Source organism: Carassius carassius, chromosome 4 (assembly GCF_963082965.1).
Source record: "Carassius carassius chromosome 4, fCarCar2.1, whole genome shotgun sequence".
NCBI classification, from domain to species: domain Eukaryota; kingdom Metazoa; phylum Chordata; class Actinopteri; order Cypriniformes; family Cyprinidae; genus Carassius; species Carassius carassius.
Window position 1 is genome coordinate 31,816,597 of NC_081758.1, and position 22,602 is coordinate 31,839,198.

The following is a 22,602-nucleotide window of genomic DNA, read 5'->3' on the forward strand; positions in this document are numbered from 1 at the left end:
GCAAGTCAGAGCATCCTTACTCTTTATAGCTGATATATTGTTTTAGCTAATATTTCGTCCCAAGTTTAATGTTTTTGTCTTCCTCTAAAGGTGCTTTACAATAACAAAGGGTATCATAGTATGCCCACTTACCTAAATGTCCTGAACAATGCCATCCTCAGAGCCAATCTGCCCAGTAGTAAAGGAAACCCTGCTGCATATGGTGAGTCTGAATTAGCTGCAGGTAACTATCTAGGAAACACTGACTAAAAACTTTGATCGACTATGTCTTTACTCTAAAACTGTGCACATTTCATATTCATTCTATCATTTTCTTTCAGGAAAGATTGTTTAATTGCACTAAAAATATTGTTTGTGTTCACAGGCATCACAGTGACCAATCATCCAATGAACAGAACCAGTGCCAGTCTTTCCTTGGATTATCTGTAAGTCCTACTCTCCTCTCTTCTTCCTGTTCCAACGCTCGAGCACTCATAGCTTATTTCTGATTTCATATCCGCTCTTCATCTTCTTCTAGGCTTCAGGGCACTGATGTGGTTATTGCCATCTTCATCATAGTAGCCATGTCCTTTGTGCCAGCAAGCTTCGTGGTCTTCCTGGTAGCAGAAAAATCCACCAAAGCCAAACACCTGCAGTTTGTCAGTGGATGTGACCCTGTCACTTACTGGCTAGCAAACTACATATGGGACATGGTAAGATGAAGGAGAGACTATGTGGGATTTGGTTTTATTGAGGGCTGTTTTTTTCACACAGATTTCTTTTGTCCTTTCTTCGCTAGCTGAACTACCTGGTTCCAGCAACGTGCTGTGTCCTCATTTTGTTTGTATTTGACCTTCCTGCGTACACCTCACCTACAAATTTCCCAGCAGTGCTCTCTCTCTTCCTCCTCTATGGGTAAGCTCTTTCTGTATGAAGACTCAATCAGACAGTGTTACAGTAACTACAGTTTTTCTTTTCTTTTATCAGTTTTATTCAGGACTTAAAATAAACAATTCACTTTCTCTTTTTAGCTGGTCTATAACCCCCATTATGTATCCGGCCTCTTTCTGGTTTGAGGTGCCCAGCACTGCTTATGTTTTCCTCATAGTCATCAATCTCTTCATTGGCATAACAGCCACGGTGGCCACTTTCCTTCTACAGCTGTTCGAACATGACAAGGTAGGTCAGACAGAGAAGGTTTAATGTGTATAAACAGGGATTTTTTTGGTTATTTAAATAGGTAACTAATTTACCTTTATAACTATAGGGGAGCTACAAATATACTGTACATTTATTTGCAAATGTATTTTTTGATGTATTATTTTGATGGTTTGATGCTCTATTAAAGAAATGATTTCAATGATGGCCTGTCCCACATCAATGTTCTCGATCTTTTCGACTGTATTCAATTTTATAAATGATATACCTTTTATTTTTATGTTTTACCTCACAGGATCTGAAGTTGGTAAACAGCTATTTGAAGTCCTGTTTTCTCATCTTTCCTAACTATAACCTTGGTCATGGATTGATGGAGATGGCCTATAATGAGTATATCAATGAGTATTACGCCAAGATCGGTGTGTTTATGTGTTCTCCATCTCAAGGCCCTGTTGATGACTGTTCTTTGCTGTTTTCAGATGGTTAAATGCATTTTCTTCCCTGCAGGCCAGTTTGATAAGGTGAAGTCTCCATTTGAATGGGACATTGTGACACGGGGACTGGTGGCAATGACCATTGAGGGTTTCGTTGGCTTTCTCATTACAATTCTATGCCAGTACAACTTCCTCAGGAAAGCCCAGTGAGTGGCATATTGTATACAGTATGTGTGTGAGCGTATCAAATGAAAGTGTTCTAAAGGTCACCGTTTTGATCTGTTTGAAGGAGAATGCCTGTCAACAGTCAGCCAGTTGAGGATGATGATGTTGATGTGGCCTGTGAGAGACGCCGAGTGCTGAGGGGAGACGCTGACAGTGACATGCTGAAGATCGACAACCTAACCAAGGTCAGACACTCCATGACATTTGAAAACTTTCCCTTAACCCTGTCTGTCTGAGCTGAACGCATCGTTCTGTCCTCAAACGATCCTCAGAGCTTGTGTTTCCTCACAGGTGTACAAGTCTCGCAAGATGGGCCGGATCCTGGCGGTGGACCGCTTGTGTCTGGGGGTCCGTCCTGGGGAATGCTTCGGGCTGCTGGGAGTGAACGGGGCAGGGAAGACCACCACCTTCAAAATGCTGACAGGAGATGAGAGCACAACAGGGGGAGAGGCCTTTATTCAGGAACACAGGTGCTGAAATCTTTCTTCACCATTCTCTATTTTTTTGGCCAGAATATGTATAATTTATATATATATATGTATAATTTATATATATATATATAATACTAAGTATAAGTATTTTTTGGCAGAATGTAGAGTAAATCTTGAAATATGTTTATTGATTTTACCCTACTTGTAATTCTTAAAGCATAAACCTCCAACAAATGTTAATAAATAAGCACCATCTTATGCTATTTAGTTTTATTGAGGAAGTTTTGCTGTTATATGTTGCTATGCTAACAGCACTACTGATTATTTATCAGTGTTAAAAATACAAAGCATTTTTCGACAGAATATAGAATACGTTTTGAGTTCAAGTGATTGTTTTTTTACCCTATTGGTAATTTTATTAAGCATAAAACTCCAAAATGTTCTTATTACCACTTAACCCTAATACATTTCTGTGTTGTTTATTTAAAGCTTCTTTATATTTCCTTGTTGTTCTTTATTTTGTGTATATACTGGTAATGTGAATGGCTTGGTCAGTACAATTCTCTCATTGTCCTGCAGTATCTTGCGGGAGGTTTTCCACGTGCAGCAGAGCATTGGTTACTGTCCTCAGTTTGACGCTCTGTTTGATGAACTGACTGCTCGAGAACATCTGGAGCTGTACACACGCCTCCGCGGCATCCCCTGGAAAGATGAGGAACGGGTGAGCACACTCTGTGAAGTCACAAGGCATTCTGTAAAAGGTTCTGTAAAAAATGCACTTATCTGTGATAGTCAAGTGTGGATAAGAGCTCCTGAAAGCTCTCTTGAAATAAGTTTTAAAAATGTGCAAGAGCACTTAGCAATCTATAATTGTCAACTGCAGTTTGAATATCATTGCTCTTGCTGTTAAAAATAAATGATCACATTTTTATGTCTCGCTCTGAAGGTGGTTCAGTGGGCTCTGGAGAAGTTGGAGTTGTCCAAGTATGCTGACAAACCTGCTGGCACCTACAGTGGAGGCAACAAACGCAAACTCTCCACAGCTATTGCTCTGATTGGATACCCCTCACTCATCTTTCTGGTTAGATCTGCCTGTCACACTTTTCTTTCGTCCTGTTCCACACACACTGCTGCAAAACAAAATCATTTTTACATGACCTTGTCTGTTGTTTGTCATTATAGGATGAACCCACCACAGGTATGGACCCAAAGGCTCGTCGTTTCTTATGGAATCTGATTCTTGACATCATCAAGACCGGACGCTCTGTGGTGTTGACATCACACAGGTGTGGGAACTATATAAATCTTGTTTTCTGTTTAATTATTTGAATAGCACTGATATAATAATGCATTTGTTTGCAGTATGGAGGAGTGTGAAGCCTTGTGTACGAGACTAGGCATCATGGTTAACGGCAGGTTCAAGTGTCTGGGTAGCATCCAGCATCTCAAAAACAGGTTTGAAAAGTCTCAGCCACTCAAATGTGTGACGCAGGAGTGCAGTGCTCTTTTAAAATGTCAATTCACTTTTCTTTTCTCTTTTTTTTTCAGATTTGGGGATGGATACATGATAACAGTACGAACTAAGAACACCGCTAACATCAAGGAAGTGATACGGTTTTTCAACAGGAATTTTCCAGAGGCCATCCTAAAGGTAAGTTTAAGGACAAGAGTTTGACTGGAAATGTATATTACATATTTGCTGTGCATCAGCTCAGATTTCTCCAAAACAGATGGTCATAGTATACAAGTACATTTATGTTGTCAGTTTGGACTGTAATATATAAGATGATGAGTATTCTAAAATGCAAGCAGCTCTCGCAAGGTGTTTTTGTGCAGTGCTGACAAAACTAAGTGTACATGTGAGTATATTTTGAGCTTGCTTCACTTGCAGTTAAAAATTGTAAACTTCTGCATATTCTTTCACATAAGGAGAGGCACCACACAAAGATTCAGTACCAGCTGAAGTCTGAGAACATCTCTCTGGCTCAGGTCTTCAGCAGAATGGAGCAGGTGGTGGAGGTGCTGAGTATCGAAGATTATTCTGTCAGCCAGACAACTTTAGACAACGTAAGTATACATCAGTGACTTGAAGCATGTCATTATTAAAAGTGAATATTAGTTTACTTGGCTGAATTTACGTTCAATGATTCAGTTGGTCAAAATCTAAATGATTAACTAAATGTATGGAACATGAATCCAAAAAGTACAAACTGTAACAAGGAAAAGTAGTCATTTCTTCCTGTCTGTTCTTTTCTTAGGTATTTGTCAACTTTGCAAAAAAGCAAAGTGATAACTTAGAACAGCAAGAAAGTTCCCCATCTAGTGCTGGTCAGTCACCACTGCAGCATCTGCTCAGCATCCTCAGGCCTGGTCCTACTAACACAGAACTCAACGCCCTCGTAAGTGAAGAGCCAGAAGAACTTGAGACTGATGATGATGAAGGGCTGATCAGTTTTGAGGAAGAGAGGGTAAGACTTGGGACACAGGCACATATAAACTACATTTCGGTTGATTAGATAATTCAATTAAATCAGCTTGGCACGGTCTGCATAAGACTTATTACTCTTACTCTTAATACCAGCCCACTTGAGTTGTGATTTATAAAGACATCTATTATTAGAAAGCTTTCTTTTATTAAAAAATAAATAAATAAAATATGGAACAAATCAAGTGAGCTGCTTATGGATTCAGAATCAGGCTGTGGCTGCTGGAATGTCAAAAAAAGTAAAGTGAATAAAAAATGGATTCAAGTTTTTTATGAATCTCACAAGTTAACATTAACATTTGCAAAACAAAGGAAGACAAAAATGGGGCAAGATAAATATATATACTACATACTAAAAATACTACACTACAGGTCAAAGGTTAAGAGATTTTTCTTTTATGTTTTTGAAAGGAGATTCTTGTCCTCACGAAGGCTTCTTTTATTTGATCAAAAATAAATGAATATATAACAATAAATCCGTAATATTATTGCAATTTAAAATAACTGTTTTCTATTGTATTATATTTTGAAATGTAATTTATTCCTCAGATGAATTTCCAGCTGCCATTACTCCCGATTTCAATTTCACAACATCCTTAAATCATTCTAATTCTAATTATACGGTACTCAAGAAATATTTTCTATGATCAGAACTGAAATGGTTTTGCTGCTTTCTTTCAGGATTCTTGGATGAGTAAGAAGATCAAAAGAACAGCAGTTATTACAAGACTATTAAACAACCTTATTTAAATTTTTCTCTAATCATTTTCATTCTGCTTTCTCACAGGTGCAGTTGTCTTTTAATACAGACACTCTGTGTTGAAACATCTGTTCATCTCACAGCCGGAGAAATGGTAAAAAACGTGTCTGTATGGTGAAAGACATTAGTGTGTTTTTTCTAGCTGGAGAGGATCCATCTCTTTGGCCCAGTGAGTGGATTGTTCTTGTTTCCATTTGCACTTCAGGAGAGAACGGCTCTTCTGGGAACTCTAAACAGAGATGCGGACACAGTCGGTGCCTGAACTTGACTGGGCCTGAGAGGTACTCCGTCCACGGCCTCCCCTCCTGTGTTTCGGAGATGATGGTTTATGGAATCATGTATTACTGTACTTTATATTCAAGCCTGCTGGATGGGAATTAAAGAGAATGTATTTCTTAGATACGACCCGGCCGTGTGGTTTATTTTGATATCTCTCAAAATTTAAATATGGTCATACTATCTTTAAACTGATCACATGTTGAATTGTTTTAACTTTAGTGTTGCATAATCATCCCTCAAAGAATAGGACTTGTATGGGTTCAGCCTTTGCAACTTTTTCTTTCTATGACTGTTTATCCTCACGTTGAGGTGAAACCAATCTTTTTTTCTGTACTCGGACCTACTTTGTTTATTTGTACCTGCATTGAGTGAGCATGCTATAAAAGACAAGCCTGTTGTGTTGTGGGTTGAAGAAATTTTACTATGCTTACATGTGTTGAACAGACCTGTTGTTCTTGTTGAAAAATGCAAATGTACCTGTGCACTTTTATTAAAAATGTTAAATCGGACATTCAATAGTGAATGGCTTGTGACCGATTCAAAGGCCTTTAGTGGAACCGGACTGAACCAGCCCTGCTATGGAGATGTTTATGGTCTTGTGATTGAATGGCATAAGTTTTTTTTTTTTTGATGGTTGAATTCTGAAATTAATTTGAAGTTCGCCTCTGTGGTAAATTTCTGTTGCATTGTTGCTAATGGTTAAAAGCTGCATAAAACCAGATGTCAGTAGAAATATTCATAATAATTTTGATGCTATCACTGTGAAGCCAAAGGTGAACTTTGAATCACTGTTATAACAGATAGACAGAAATCAGGTCATTGCTCTTGATTATTGTATTTATGAGAACCCTTGAAATGTTTCTTGAATAGCAGGAGGTTTTGACTCTGTCGTTTGCACTGTAATGTTACACAAGTGTAAATGTTGCATTTTTTTGGTCTGAAATTAGTCGATTATATTTTTTGTTTGAAATGAAATTCTCCTTCATGTCAGTGATGTAGATGATGGTTAGGTCCTATCGCTCAGAGAAAGTCTAACCGTGCTTAATCTCTGACTCTTGCACAGTTGTCGGCACTTAATAATATAATGGTCTTATTTTTCTGACATTGCTGCATAAAAGAGTATGATCTATATTTTTGAGTTTAAAGAGAGGAAAGCATTTTCCTGTATGATGTCCAAAGGGAAATGAAGCATAGTTTTTGAAACGTGTAAATGAATTGTGACCAGCTATGTGAAAACTGACCTAATGAACACGTATTTACACAATGATCAAAAGTCTTGCTTTGATTATTAAGGCGTCTGGGCCACTTAGACTATATTTCCTGCTAATGGAGAAGAACCTCAACAGCCTAACTGAAGATCAGTGCAAGCTGCTTTTCACTTTGGAAATTTACAGTGCAGTGATTTAAGACACCAGCAAACTTGAGTGTGGTTCTGTATCATATAAAATAGCATTATGGATAAGGGGTGATTTAGTTTTATCTTTCTAGTCAGTGCTTTGGAATGTTATTTCAGTACATGTGAATATGATTTAATATTTATGAATGTTGTTATTATTTTTTTTTTTTATCCAGTAATACCTATGTTCAGGTGGATTCCCTTGTAACAAGATTGACTGGACCGTTTCAGCTTGTTTTCAATTACTTTTGCTGTTTCCATAATCTTGTGCTAACTGGGGTGAACTGATGTTTTTCATAACAGGGAGAAAAGAGAATCAATAAATTGTTAAATTGAATTTCTGACTGTTTTTATTATAAGTATTATTTGAGCCTACTGATTTAAATAATTTCAGTGAACACGATTATTTAAAAATACAATTTTTATTAGCAAAAAAATTAAGAAATCATTTAGCAATGTTATTAAATAAAGCCTTAAACGGATACATGATGATGTAAAACAGCTCATATTGTGATTTGTGTGCGAGTTGCATTTTAAAAACCGATAGTGTTGAGTTGGTTAAAAAGCTACAGTTCATGTGGTTGTGTTGACATCATTCATCGTCAAAGGCCACACCTGTTGCAGGTTTCTTTCTGTAAAATAAACCGAAATGGTCAGTGAGCAGAATACCCTCTGTAAGGTGTTGCCAGATTTTTGTTTTATTTATTCTGGAATGTAAAGTCAATTAAAATATTCACCTTTTGGTTCCTGGGTTGATGAGAGAATCCCCAGGAAAACGTTTTCTAACTGCTACTACTGGACCCTTATGCTGTTTCCTAGGTTCAAATTCTAAAACAAAAACATGTCATCACTCATTTTAAATGAGCTTAACTATTTTTTTACTTGTGATATAACTCTGATGTACAGTATACAGCTGGTACTGCTGTAATAAAATAAACTTAAAAAAAAACTCAAAAATATAATGTCATATTTTAGCATTTTAAATAAGAATGTTAATATAACAAAATAATTGTAAGACTTCTTAGGCCCCCCGGATGTTTAAACCAGTGATTTAAATCCATTTGACAACTAACAAGCTTAAAAGGTGCTGCCTTAACTTACCAGTACTCCTCTTCTGAGGGCTCTTGACTGGATTAAATGAGGATGTAGAACCTAAAAATGATAAAACAGTGAACATTTAGAAAAGCAAGGTTTTGTTACTTAAAATTTGAAAAAATGAGCGAGTATATTAATTGAAAACATCTTTGCTTGCCTTGACTTTCTAGCTGTTGCAGGCTGTCTGCCATTTTAAAAAGCAGATCCTTGACTTCTGTCTTTCCCTCGGAGTCAGTGAGTTTTAACAGTGACAGACTGAGGTCTGTGGGCTCCGCTCCTAAATGCAGCGCGGCACTGTCCTCCTGCAGCTTCACAAATGCTCTGCCAGCTTTGCACGCACATCTGTCCACATACACAAGAGACGGTTCTCAGAGAGGACACAAGATCTTGTCAACCAAGAAATCAGATTATTGATTTATTAATTGCTCATCAAGTTGCAACTCACTTGAGTTTGAAGGTATAATCCTCTGTGGATTTTAATGAAAACTTCTTAAACTGTAAAGAAATAAAAGCAGTGTATGATTGTTATAAAAGAAGAATATCTGTCATACAGAAAGACTCCATAAAAAAAAATAAAAACTCCTTACAAGCTGAGACAAATTCTCCTCTGAATGACATGTTTTCCAAACATCTTCACCATTGGTAAATCTACAGGATTTAGGACATCATGATATACATATATAGTTATATACAACCACAATATGTACAACTATAAACAATATATACAATGTATAATATTATGTATTATTGTTATTATTATGACAAATGTTGTAGTCAATTGTAATTTAATTTAGTGTTTTTATTGTTAACAAAAAAAACTTATATATATATATATATATATATATATATATATATATATATATATATATATAAACCGAAATATATCATTTATATATTTATATAACTGTTAGATAAAAAAAGTCTTAGCAACCACGTGAAGTAAATTTAAGTTGAGCAACTATAATTACAAAAACTAACTAAACTAAATTAAATTAAAGCTAAATATTAATATTTTAAATAATAATCAATTAAAAAAATGCGTAAAAATACTAAAATTAAAAAATATTAAAACATCAATAAAACATTATATGTAAATACTATAGCAGTATGTTCTACTAAAATAACCGTAGTGCAATTAACCTGAATTTATAATAATTACACATAAAATAAAACATGTAGACTATGTATTATTTAAAGTATTTTTAGATGGAATATAGCACATCAAACTACTGTCACTGTTTGACATTTCCTGTCTACTCACCCTATGCTTACGTCTCCTGCTGATCGCTTCTGCGTAAAAAACACATACTTGGACTGATCGTTTTTATCCAGCAGTGTGCAAAGGACAGATTTGGACTCGGAGTCTTGTTCCATACTGATTTAACGTAAAATTACATAAAAATTTAAAACTGCATGCTTCTCAGTCAGGAACCGCTCATCATAAACAGCAAGGGCACGATTTAAACGCTCAGCCAGTCAGACTTCAGCCACCCGGAAGTTCTTACTACATTCACGTCCTGTTTACCTCGTAAAAACGATAAAAGGCGAAGTTTCACGAAAATGTTTATGAACTGGAATGTATTATTTAGTTTAATTAATATTTGACACGTTTAAAATAAATGATATCAATTTAAATTTATAAATAAAATATTTACTGACAGCTGGTCTAGAGTGCTGCATGTATGTAATTTACGTGTCACAGACTGACACTTACAGCGTGATTATCCGTTCTAAGTTGCTTCATGTTATGCTGAGCCGCTTAAATGGGTTGGCAGTTTCGAACCCGAACCCTGCAAGTGTTTGACACGGAGTTAAGCGCTGATACCGTGGAGTGGTGCCCATTACCACAGTTCTCTCATGTTCTGGCTTGTGGGACCTACCAACTTCAAAAAGGCAATGATAAGATAACGCAAAAATATTGTTCGACTTTAGTTTGTGGAATTGTGTGGACTAAACTGGTCATTTTTAGATTGAAACGGTGTTTTCTATTTGCAGCAAACCGCATTAGACTCTACAGCCCCGAGCAGAATCGGTCGACTTTATCTGTTTGACTGTAATCCGCGCGCGTCGTTCATCCCTCCACTGACTGAGACTCAGCGGATAGACACTCCTGCTCTACTCGATCTCAAATGGTAAGTCAAGCTCACTGTTCATTCTGCTTAATACATTACATCACACACTCAGTATGTAAACTACTGTATTTTGTGCATTCTATTATGTGTATTGTTTATTGTATGTGATGACATTCATCAAAGTCCTTTCAGGACTTATAAACTGTCTCTGCATTCATCGATTTTCCAGACCGCTATGTAGGCCGAGGCAGAGAAAAGACCCTTGACAGATCGCCAGTAATGGTGTGGGTGCTGATTCAAATGCTTTATGTAACGGACCTGGCCAATACACGTGAATTTTGAGTGTTTCCATTTATTTGTATCTTATTTTATTTTTTTATTCTCAGGTGTCACGTGCCGATATCAGAGCGCCCAGTGTTGGGTTTGGCCACAGCAAGTGGAGAAATCCAGATGTACAAGCTTATGGAATCTCAGGTGACAAATCACACTCATGCTGCATGAGGAATTGCAAATTCAAGGACTGTTCTAGATGTAATAAAAGTCTAGAATCTCTTTTTACACCTATTATTATTTCAACTTACAATTACTAAAGAATGCCACTGAAATTATGTTGGAAATGTATAACCTGAACTCCTGAATGTACAGCCTAGTTATTTGAATTAATATCAAGCAATGTAAAAAAATAAATAAATAAAATGAATAAAAGGAAATATTATTTCAGTTTTTTTAAGCATTTTTAATTAAGTAAAAAAATAATTAATATTAAAGTGATCAATAATTAAAATATGTATAATATTGTTTATGGCATTTTATTAATTATTATTTTAAAAGAATAGTTCACCTAAAAACAGCAATTCTGTCATCATTTACTCACCCCCAAAGTTGTTTCAAATTTGTATGAATTGTTTTCATTTGCTGAAAAAAAATCAAGTACAGTACTGTGCAAAAGTCTTAGGCCACTAGAATTTCCACCAATAAATAGTTTTTTTATGTCAGTTATTTCTATCTTTTGGTGTAGTGTGTCAGTATTAAATATTAGTTTACATTTTTGCCACTAATTGTAATAATCCAGTGAGATTTTTGTTTGCACAAGGAGTCTGACAGCAGCCAGTGCTGCACACAGAGATCTGATCTAATCATCATCAGTCTGTCTGGAATGACATGAAGAAACATAAAAAACTGAGACAGACTCAGTCCAGAAGAGCAATGTCTCCAAAACACTTCAAGAAACCTATCTGCAAAGCTACCTAAAAAACAATGTGCAAGTGCACCTTGGACAAAAGCTTTTTTTTAACACATAGTGTGGTCACACCAAATGTTGGTTTAATTTAGTTAAGTTAATAGAAATTAATTAATATTATGTATTTATGGAATTATTTTAATGGCATCCTCACGTTACAGCATTTTTACACAAGTGCCTAAAACTTTGCACTGTACTGTAGCTTTGCAGGATTCTTGAAGCATTTTGCAGACATTGCTACAGTTCTTCTGGATTTATTCTGTCTCAGTTTGTTCTGTTTCATCATGTCATGATGGAATGGATGATGATGAGATCAGATCTCTGTGTGGCTGTTGTCAGACTCCTTGTGCATACATAAATCTCACTGGATTACAATTTATGGCAAAAAATAATGTTTGGAAATGTAAACTGATATTTCCTAATGACACACTACACTAAAAGATAGAAATAACTGACTTAAAAAAAAATTGTTGGTAAAAATAATAGTGGCCTAAGACTTTTGCACAGTACTGTATATTGTTATCCAAGCTGTTTCTGGTCCCCACTGACTTAATATTACCCCACTGTAATATTTTTTCATACTATGAAAGTCAATGGGGGCCGACAGCTGTTTGGTTACCCACATTCTTCAAAATATCTTCTTTTATATTCAACAGAAGAAAGAAACTTGTACAGGTTTGGAACAACCTGAGAGTGAGTAAATGATGTCAGAATTTAAGTTTTTGGGTGAATTATTCCTTTAAATATATTAATAATACTATATATATATTTTATGGTCAGAACCAGAAAATAACTTTTACAGATTATTTCAAAAGTAAACTTACAAAATCTTAAAATAATTTATTTTATGTAGTAATGTGTACTGCTCTATTGTTTTTCTAATGTATAATCTTCAATAAACTTAAATTGAAGTGTAAATTATAATTTAATTCTGAAGCCTCCTTGGAGGTTTGCTGAGGTACTCTGGTTGAGAACCACTGCTTTAAACACTGTAGGGATTGGACACTGTGTTAAGATGTTTTACTGCTGACTGTATTTGTACTTCATTAAGTGTCTTCTGCCTGTCTGGACTGTGTCTCCAGTAGCAGGGCACCTGTGTTCTGGAGTGTGAGTTGAGCACAGAGTTGGGTCCTGACAGACTGGCCTTGTCTTTAGACTGGTCCACAGGGAGAGGTGAGAGGTAAAGTGTGCTTGTCGTCGATGGATTGTTGATTTGGCATTGTATCGTCTCTGTATGTAATGGTTACTGTTGTGTTTTTGCAGCAGTGATGTGCGTGTGGTGTCCAGTGACTCGAGTGGCTCTCTCACAGTGCTGTCTCTGGGGGAAGCCAGTTTAACTGCTGTGTGTCAATGGAAAGCTCATGATTTCGAAGCCTGGATCTCAGCATTTAGTTACTGGGATACACAGATTGTTTATTCAGGTATGAGGGTAAAGAGCAAGCAAAAGGAACTGTTTGTAGAGCTGTTGCCTGTATTGTCATTGATTCAGTGTTGTTAATTTATATACTACTAAAATTATTTTGATTCTTTGTGACATTCATGGTGACTCTTATTCAGAATTTGTGCTCTGCATATAACCCATCCAAAGTGCACACATAAATAGCAGTGAACACACACCCAGAACAGTGGGCAGCCATTTATGCTGCGGTGCCCGGGGAGCAGTTGGGGGTTCAGTGCCTTGCTCAAGGGCACCTCAGTCGTGGTATTGCCGGCCTGAGACTCGAACCCACAAACCTAGGGTTAGGAGTCAAAAGCTCTAACCACTAGGCCACGACTTCCCATGTACAGAGAGTACAGCAGTGGGCCCAGCACGGAGCCTTGTGGGGAGCCAGTGTTGAGTGTAAGAGTGGTGGAGAGATGGGAGTCGTTCTTGACAGATTGTGGACGATATGTTAGAAAGTCCATAATCTATGTACAGATGTTAGTTGAAAGGCCAAGGTGTAGCAGTTTCCTGATCAGTATGTCTGGTAATATGGTGTTAAAAGAATAACCGTAATCGATGAAAATCATTTGAACATTGTCCATGGTTTTTGATTTGACCATCTTAACCTTTGTGTACCTGCTGTCCCAGGTGGTGATGACTGCAAACTTAAGGGCTGGGATCTGAGAATGGGTCCCTCTTCCCCTTTCTTCACCAGCAAGAGGTCAGACAATAGCTATGTTTTTGTTTTATCCACCAACATTACATTTAGTCTAAATTAAGTTACTGTTTAACTTCATTATGATTTATATGAAAGTTTCATGGTGTTTATTCAGTCATTGTGAGTAAATACTGCTCTCCTGTCACAGACACACTATGGGAGTATGCAGCATACACAGTAATCCTCATTGCGAGCACATACTAGCCACAGGAAGGTAAGTGCTGCTCCAACCCTTTGAACAACTTTTGAACAGCTGTGTAAATAATTATTGATATTGAATTCTACTCTTTATGCTTTGTTTTTCTCCCTAATATTCATGTTTGTAGAGGGACAAGATGCACCATGCCCAGTTCTGGCCTCTTATATTCTACACAACTCATTAGCATATGGAGCAGATTGGTCCAGACTCCCCTTAAGCAACTCCACACCCCCCCTCTCCTCAAGAACTTCCCCAAACCAGCATTGGGCTCACAGAATCTGGAGGTCATCTCAGGATCCAGTATGAATCGTCCACTGCCAGCTTTGACACCTCTTTGGAGGATGACTCGGGGCGGTACATACCCGAGCAGTGTTCATTACCAGAAAAAAGTTCAATTCCAGACCCCTTCACCAGCCCTGCTAGAGACTCCCAGTCTCTGTCCTGCCTAATGGCTACCTGCTCCTTCTTCGACCACATGATGCATGTGTGGAGATGGGACTGGAGCCCAGAGGAAAAACAGAAGCCGCCTGAACCCGTCCCCTCTTCCTGAGCATAGGCGATATTATGGGCTTTAAAAACCTTTTAAGTTGAGGTTATTTGGACCTGCACATTTCAATGCATTGTGTTGCTGAAACATCTTAGCATTCAGTATATGCAATTTTGAGATACTCTCTTTATTTCAACTTAGTGCCGTTTGTTTTGACTATATATTTTTGCTAGAAAATGTAAAGGACCTTTTCTAGTTTTACACTGAGAACCAGACAAAGACGTTTTATAACAAATAAACCATAACCATATTAATAATTACAAGTGTTTACATTCCTTTCTTTTGTAAAATTGTGTTTTTTCTGAGGTAGGGGTTTTAAATTTTTTAAATACCCCAAAATATGATTAAATCTTTGCAAGAGACCCCCATCCTCAAATTCAAGAGGCTTCTATATAGTTTCTACTTACGTTATGAAAAAAATGTATTATTATATATCCAAAATATCATTTGGACAATATTTAGTTTCTATTTAGGTACACCATTGTTTTCTTTTTCTAATCTCCATAGTACTGTTTATTAATTTACTCCATTTAATCAAAAGGTTTTTTTTTAAGTCTATTTTATATTTTAATGTTTTTATTATGTAATCTATGATCTAATGTATAATTATATATATTTTTAACACCATATGTCTAAAGTATTATTTGGAAAATCTTCAGTTTCTTGCAAGTTGCATAGTTATGTTTTCCTTATCATAGTGCTGTTATAGTACTATCATTATTTTATTTTTCTGTAAATATTTCCATTGACCCCAACCCCAATTTGAAAACCCCTACTTTACAAAATGATTCACTGGCAATATATCAGTTTTGCTAAGGGTTGGACAATTTTCATTCCAGTAGTTTTTAAGAATTTCCAGATTAAGAGCTAAATATGAATATGACACCCATTCATTGGAAAGTTTAAGAAAACATCACACACTTGTGAAGCAGAGAACACATCACACAGAGAAGCAGATCTGACTGAATTTGACATGGAGAACTTTCACCTGCTCTCTAAGTCCTGTTTATGCTGAAAAATGTGAGGTTGGTACCTTGTCCTGCCAACCTACAAGAGATATCATTTCCAAAATAAACAGTGCATAGAATTCAAGCTCCAGTGGTCTGGCAGTGCCGTTTGGCAGCTAATGTGTTCTGGGTCATTTTGAGCCTCTGACATATGGTGTTTGTGCAGCTGCAGCAAGGGGAAGGATTATTCCACCCAGGTGACATTGATGACAGTATCTTTGGGGTGCAGGATGGGGATCTTGATCTGTGCATCCATGAGAATGTAAGAGCCAAACAATATACCTCTTGTGAATCTATCCTACTGAAAATGGGTTGTTTTCTGTCTATTATATGGATTTATGACTAAGTGTATTTTTGTTTCTCTGGCTCAGGATGAGACTAAGGTTGTGGTGAAGCATATTTTTCCTGGAGACAGTGTTCACAGTCTTCTCAGCATCCTTGATGTCATAACTGTAAAACCTATCTGGCCTCTTTTTTGTCCGCTCAATATGCAAATGCCTGTAATCTGACCCCCTGTTTAGTAGCCATGGTAATTTCACTGAAGAAGCAGAACTTTTCTAATCTTGAGTCAGGAATTAAGAATTAAGAAGTTTCTGTAATGCAGCTGGACCCCATCCACTTTTATTAACTAACCATTCTCCAAAACCATTTCTGTGTGATTTATCTACTCATTTTCGTCTCTTATCCGTACGGTATCGCTCTGGTACTGGGAGGAGGGTGGGGGGCAGGTACAGAATTGCCCACAGCCCCTGTTTGCTCTGCCTCTTGTCAGTTAAACACTAGCCCCGCCCTTAATTCATGCCATTGGTTAATCCAGAAGTTCACTTCATGTCACTCAAGCAATGTTTTCAAAGCATCAGAGGACCAGTGTTCACACTCGTTCAGAAAGTCAACCAACAAATGACTGACTTTTAGTTTTTTCTGCACATTAAACAGTGATGAAATTGATTGTTTAATGAAAACTCCTCACTTTATCTTTAAAGTGCTTTATAAAAAGATACTAATATCACACAATGCACAAGTAATTACTCTAAGCCAATGTGTGAATATGGAAACACATCTGCAGAGGCTGCTCTCAGGTGGGCATCATTTGAGCACTGAGTGAGGTGGGGATCCCTGTGGATCTGATTGGTGGCACTTCCATCAGTTCTTTGATAGGAGCACTCTATGCTGAAGAGCAAAGCATCAGTCGTATTACGGTTAGGCCATGCCAGGGCCATGGTGAGACCTTTAGGCAATAAACACTAACATTCATACTGTACAGTACATGTAGAACCCTCGATTGAGTTTTCTTTATTTTTTTTGTGCACAACAGGATTTTGGACCTTATATTTGGGATTATAGGCCATGTTTGGATTGAAGCAATTGACAATGTTTTAGTGTTATTTTGCCTAATAAAAGTTCATAGTTGTCTGAATTCCTGGTTGATTGTTAAATACTAGATATCTACGTAGTACCTCGGATGATGAGGTTTTTTTTTCGGGTTTTTTTTTTACATGAGAGTTCATTGTATTACGACAACACAAATTATACGTGTTAAACTAGAGCTACATGAAATATCTGAACCTGCAGTGTCTTCCTCAAAAGTGGAGCAGTCATGGTAAAACTTATTTTCAGGACCTTGGACAAGGCCTTAAGATGGAACAACATATTTTCAATTCTGTGTTGGGGAATAATTTCTTAAAAATTATTCTGCAGCTGAAGAAAATAATTGCTTTTTGTTTTGATATCAACCATGAAGATATTGTGTTTAGAACAGTGGATTCCTCAACGTTTGTAACTCTAGTTGAAGTTTAGATGACTAGATACCCCATGTCATCTTGCTTAAGAAATTATAAAGTCAGTGTTTTCAAACTTTTTTTTTTGGTTGGCACGAGTTACTGTTTTTTTTATCTGGCGCTCCATGAGATCTCTTAAATTTGCTTTGATGGATGAATGAGTGGATTGATATTGAGGTGTCTCTCTTTTGTGCCTTTCACTTCCAGTGATCAGAATTAACTGAATAAAATCAGACTGGATCAGGGTTTCAGCCATCTCTAATTGCAGGTGCAGAGGTTTGAAAGGCAAGTCAATATGTTGTTTATAAGTTGTTAATGCCCTGTGTTGGGGGAGACTGCACAAAATTGCAGAAATTAAAAAAATAGTAAGATATTTTTGAGTCTCTAATGTTCACAAAGGCAACTGGAAATAATCAGTAAACCTCACACAGACTTCCATCTGTGGCTCACCGCGCCACTCATTAAAGACTTCCTCATCAAGACTTCCACAACTCACTAAACTGCGTTAGAGCTGCTTGGAGGTACAATCAAAGTCACACTCCTCTGCTTTATATTTATTTAAAAGGATTTAGGTTTAGGTGCTTCTCCTCCCTGCCTTAAAGTCGTAAAAGAGAGACTCCAATTGGGATGAAACTGAGCATAAAGGAAACACATTTTATGGTCTGTAATGATAAACTGATGTTCTTACCCAGCTTTCCGGAGTGTGCTAATGCTTCTGTAAAATTCAGTTCTGATAGAGGAGCGCAAGTCACACCAGATGCAAAGTGGGCAGTCTGATCCCGTTTACTGACTGCAGGCAGAACTTTTCCCTACAAATCGACCCTTCTTTGTATAAGCTACTGATCATTTAATACACTATATAGACTTCTGGAGCACAATGAAGTTAAGATTGTCAGCGCTCAACATCTGTCTTTTCATCACTGTTCAGTTTTCGTTATTTTCAGTCAGGAATTCACCGAAGTCTGCAGTTTATATCACTTCTGTGAGGAGGAATGCTTCATAAAGTTGTGAGGCTGATCTTTTCATGTCCAAACACATCACATTAAGTACCTAAAGAAAATCTGTATGGGTAGTTTACAAATATTGTATATCCATTAACCTTTTTTTCAGAATAAAGATTTTAAGATTAAAATATATGCAATGGGGCCAGAAAGTTTAGTAAAACTTTTAAGTGAATCTAATTTATAGTAATTTTTTGTGTTTGCAATAGCAAATTATAGACCTGCAGAACACTTTAAATGAAAAAAAAATGTTGGCATTGTCACAAATTTACTTTGTTTGTGACAATTACATAATTATTTTCCAGGTTTAAATTGATGTGGTCTCAGCTGGGAGCTCATTTGGCTCCCACTGTATATAGAAAATGTATAATATATTATACATTTTCATATACACTACTGGTCAAAAGATTTTTTTAAGCGTGTTTGTAAGTTCCTTATGCTCACCAACGCTGCATTTTTTTTTTTTTTTTTTGTAAAACAGTTATTTGTAAAATATTAATTGTGAATTATTGAAATAATTCCTATCCTGGCGGGGACTCTTCACAGGCGTAATGTTTTTTTTTATTGTACAAATTATACTTTCTATCGCCCTACACATAAACCTACCCCTCACAGAAAACTAAGTGCATTTTTACAATCTCAAACAAACTCATTCTGTATGATTTATAAGCTTCTGTACCCTTGAGTTTGTGTGTATTCAGGTTTAAGTCCCCAACAGTATAGAAAAAGCATGTAGACATACACACACACACATGCAGTGTACACTGTATATACCTGTTTTGACAATGTTACGTACCACTAGGAGGCAGCACACTCCAGACTAGTGTCTTGTGGAACCTCTGAGCTACAAAGAGAAGTGGAAGGCAAGTACATTCTCCTCTCTGTTTGTCTGAGGTCTGGACTCCTGCCAGCACAGCTCATGCACCCCGTCTCCTCCCGATCTCCCGATCCATGTCCAGCCCCTGATATATATCATCTCAGAGGATAGATCTTTGTATTAAGTCTTCTGTCTATTTGATTCCACATGACATTTCTAGCACCAGTGGGCCTTCAGAACCATGGGGGGATGGTACTAGTGGGAAAAAGAGGGGCTGCTTTGTGTTCACTTAATTACATTACTTAACATTTCTTTCTCTAGATTATGTTTCACGCAGGCATCTGTACCAGCTCCCATCCAAGGCTTCCCCCAGACACCTCACTCATGGTCCTGTTCAACAGAACATTCTCCAACAAAACCTCAAAGGAAAAAAGCACATCAGTCAGGTTAAGGGTGGACAGATTCTAACTTATGTGCCGTATATATACGTACAGGATATAGGTATGAGAGCATAAATTTTAAGAGGCTTGTCTTTTCATGTCCGATCTGCATATGTTTATGCTTCGATTTGGCATATGCCACATTTTTCATACATAACCTGTGGGTCACCTGAGGAATTCGACCCATTCTTATAGAACTTGATATATATTTCCTGCTTCCGAAGGCTCAGAGTTTGCACAAGAAAAAACAACAGTCTGTGGAATTTTTTTTTATTTTATCTGTATCAAATAGAGCAGAAAGGAACTTTTCCACCGGGGATATCTCCACCTTTTTTATACTAACTCTCCTCTTTTGTCTGAGTTTGGCTAAATTTTTGTTCTATCGATTAATTATGGCCAAGTGAGCCGATTCTTTATATTTAAGTGACACAAAGTCTTTCCAACACAATGTAGAGAACACACAGGCAACATTGCCAACACTAAGTTTAGAACAAAGTGCCCTCATTTCAGTAAATCCTTGTTTCAGGAAGTGCCAAGAAGTGCTCAATGTTTGCACCAGAAACTCAATTAACAATAGAGGTGACCACAAGGAGCGTTCATTGGGGGCACTTTTAAAAGTTTACACAATCATTTCAAGGCTATAAAGAGTATGTTTAACAACATAACAACAGATGAAAAGAAACAGGAAATAGAGGAAATCTTTAGTTGGAATGGCAAATAATCAAAAGGTGTCTTATAGAAATATTCCAGGTTCAGTATAAATTAAGCTTAATTTTCAGCATTTATAGTATAATGTTGAAAGGAAACATTATTGTATTGCGGCGAGGTACTTAGTGTAGAAGTGAACAGGGCCAATTGTTAATGGATTGCCAAGCAGAAACATTTTGTCTGCATAAACCACAAACCCTTTCTTACAACTGACTGTTTTACTCTGATGTCATCATAATACAGAAGAAAAGATCTAGTGCTACTGCCATTACAATGCAACTTTAAGGTAGTTGCTGTAAAGTTGGTCATTTTAGGGTTTTAGGCAATAGGTTTTTTAATAGGTTTTATAGGGTTTTAAAAATAGGACAAGCTTTACACAGAAATAATTAGCAAGTAATTTGTGTTTTTTCACACTAAAATCATGTTAACACATTGTTTGCTTCTCATGGCTATGCTTTTGAAGCAGTGAGTATTTTAACATTTATAGTTTGGTTCCATTGACTTTTATGTCACTATATCTCAAGTTGAAATTGCTTTAAAATTTTAAGTCGAATTTATTTTTATATAACTTTTCTTAATACACATAGTTTCAAATCAGCTTTGCAGAAAATCATGATGTTAATGATTGTTATTTCTTAATATCTTCTTCATGCCTTATAGTCACAATTGAGCAGATTAGAGCTGGGCAATATTTTTGGATTTAACGTTTTTTTTTACATTATAATGCCACATCAATGTCAAATGAGCTTTACATTTCTCAGTAGAGAGATAAAGACACTCTCACTGTAAATTTAATTTTTTTTGTTTCTATATTCTATATTCATATCTGGAAGTAGGATTAAAGCATTTTCAATAAAACATGGGATATGATGCACTAATATCTACACATTCTGCTAGTTCATTTTTTGCCCTTCATTTTAGTCAAAATGTAGTCAAACATGTCAAACTATGATGAGTGGCATCCCCTCAACACCTGCAGATCTTGGACACTTGTGTGATTGATGCCCCTGCTCCGTGCTTTGCTTATTTCTCTGGCTGTCAGGGGGTCCGCCGAGCGTAGTCACCTCGACCTCAGATACAGATGAGTGGGCTGGAGTCCGTCCTGCCTGCTGAGCCGGGTGTTTACCTTGGACGTGGACCACAGTTTTGCGGTTTTCAGAAACCCCTTAGTTCCCCTTTTTCACCAGGCAGAGGAGAGGTTAGAGTAAACCATGTTCCCGAGGTTCTCGTTCTGTATCGCTTTCTTCCCTTGCCCCGTTCTGGATGCTATCCAGACGTTAGACTGTGCTTTGTCTTCTGGAGGAGGTTTTCATGTTATGGCAGTGGAATGACTCATTAAGTCATCTGTAGTGTAAGCTTGAGAGGAGGCAAGACCAATGTGGAAAAGAATGCCTTAGCACCTATGATTATTTACCATTTATAATAGGGGTCCACCGAATAACTAATATAAAAAAAAACAAAATAACCCATAGAACTGTCAAACTCATTTGGAATGATCTTTAGTATAAAAGGTATTATAAGGTTCTTTATTGGCACCTGCACTCTCACAAATGTGAGAAACAAAATTTACCTTTTGGGCACAACAGCTTGTCATTGGGGCAATACCCTTACCCTAGTTATATCTATTCAAAGTAGTATACTTCAAGGTACTAATATGTAACTTTTAGGGATAGATAAGGGCAAAGTTGCCCCTTTAAGGGTACTGCAAGTGACAAGATGTTCGAAATCTTTAAGGGTAGATTTTTGACAGCATGGCTCCACTAATTTTTCCATTGCACAAAAGGTCCTTGGATTTGTAAACTGTTCTACATTTAAAAAAAAAAAGTTGTTTTGAACTGTTAGCTGAAAGGTGGAGTTTGTATAAATAAAAATTTTAAATATTTCTTCTAAGGTTTACAGTATATATCTATATATACTATCTATAGATATATATATATCTATATATCTACCATTACTTCATTAGAGGAGAGAAAATGAAACACTGTCAACTTAATGTAAAGTGAATGTTTTCCAGTTTATATATATATATATATATATATATATATATATATATATATATATATATATATATATTGCTTTGGCATGGGTACAGTAAATACATTTTTACAGCTCATTTATTTTTTCAATATTGATAGCATTTGTCAAGTGAGGAGACAAGTGAGGCTGAATTTGTTTATTAGCCATTCTGTCTCTTTTTCAGCTTTTTTTTTAAAAAGAGACCAGCATATTTATGTTTGTTTAATTTCGAAAAGTTTTCACTGGAAAAGCAGGGAAGGAGGAGTGCCGCATGTGTGAGAGGACAGAGGGAGAGGGAACTGGGCAGGGTGAAAAAAACTACACGGGCTGTGGGACTCAGGGCGACTATAAAACAGCTTTCTTGCCCATTGTGTTGATGTAGTCAAGAATATAT

At 36.7% G+C, this 22,602-nt stretch overlaps 2 protein-coding genes and 1 pseudogene across 5 annotated transcripts in view; 2 read left to right on the forward strand and 1 right to left on the reverse strand.

Annotated features, from left to right (window-relative positions):
- LOC132139783 (ATP-binding cassette sub-family A member 2-like) overlaps window positions 1-6,147 on the forward strand; it is a 61,071-nt gene extending 54,924 nt beyond the window's left edge. For all 4 annotated transcript variants that reach the window (XM_059548397.1, XM_059548400.1, XM_059548399.1 and 1 more), the window contains exons 33-49: window positions 91-202; window positions 365-425; window positions 518-692; window positions 779-894; window positions 1,011-1,158; window positions 1,433-1,556; window positions 1,645-1,777; window positions 1,861-1,981; window positions 2,088-2,266; window positions 2,807-2,948; window positions 3,174-3,308; window positions 3,410-3,513; window positions 3,590-3,682; window positions 3,776-3,878; window positions 4,157-4,294; window positions 4,486-4,695; window positions 5,500-6,147. In XM_059548397.1, the coding sequence (XP_059404380.1) occupies window positions 91-202; window positions 365-425; window positions 518-692; window positions 779-894; window positions 1,011-1,158; window positions 1,433-1,556; window positions 1,645-1,777; window positions 1,861-1,981; window positions 2,088-2,266; window positions 2,807-2,948; window positions 3,174-3,308; window positions 3,410-3,513; window positions 3,590-3,682; window positions 3,776-3,878; window positions 4,157-4,294; window positions 4,486-4,695; window positions 5,500-5,535 (2,130 nt within the window). In that variant the 3' untranslated portion in view covers window positions 5,536-6,147. The remainder of the gene's footprint in view (window positions 1-90; window positions 203-364; window positions 426-517; window positions 693-778; window positions 895-1,010; window positions 1,159-1,432; window positions 1,557-1,644; window positions 1,778-1,860; window positions 1,982-2,087; window positions 2,267-2,806; window positions 2,949-3,173; window positions 3,309-3,409; window positions 3,514-3,589; window positions 3,683-3,775; window positions 3,879-4,156; window positions 4,295-4,485; window positions 4,696-5,499) is intronic.
- A 1,408-nt stretch (window positions 6,148-7,555) lies between these two features.
- On the reverse strand, window positions 7,556-9,643 carry LOC132139784 (protein PAXX-like). Its single transcript, XM_059548401.1, has 7 exons — window positions 9,504-9,643; window positions 8,830-8,890; window positions 8,688-8,737; window positions 8,400-8,584; window positions 8,249-8,299; window positions 7,885-7,975; window positions 7,556-7,779 (listed from the first exon to the last, which is right to left on the reverse strand). Exons 1-7 carry the CDS (start codon window positions 9,614-9,616, stop codon window positions 7,740-7,742), a joined length of 591 nt encoding a protein of 196 aa, XP_059404384.1. The 5' UTR covers window positions 9,617-9,643; the 3' UTR covers window positions 7,556-7,739.
- Window positions 9,644-10,005: 362 nt separating this feature from the next.
- On the forward strand, window positions 10,006-14,704 carry LOC132139785 (diphthine methyltransferase-like; annotated as a pseudogene).
- Window positions 14,705-22,602: the final 7,898 nt, after the last annotated feature.

What these genes read in the sequence shown, in the direction of transcription:
- LOC132139784 (XM_059548401.1), bottom strand. Translation starts at nt 9,616, where the DNA reads ATGGAACAAGACTCCGAGTCCAAATCTGTCCTTTGCACACTGCTGGAT. An exon ending in GCAGGAGACGTAAGCATAGG is followed by an intron (nt 8,891 to 9,503) that starts GTGAGTAGACAG and finishes TAAATCCTGTAG; the next exon opens with ATTTACCAATGGTGAAGATG. An exon ending in ATCAACCCAGGAACCAAAAG is followed by an intron (nt 7,780 to 7,884) that starts GTGAATATTTTA and finishes TTTATTTTACAG; the next exon opens with AAAGAAACCTGCAACAGGTG.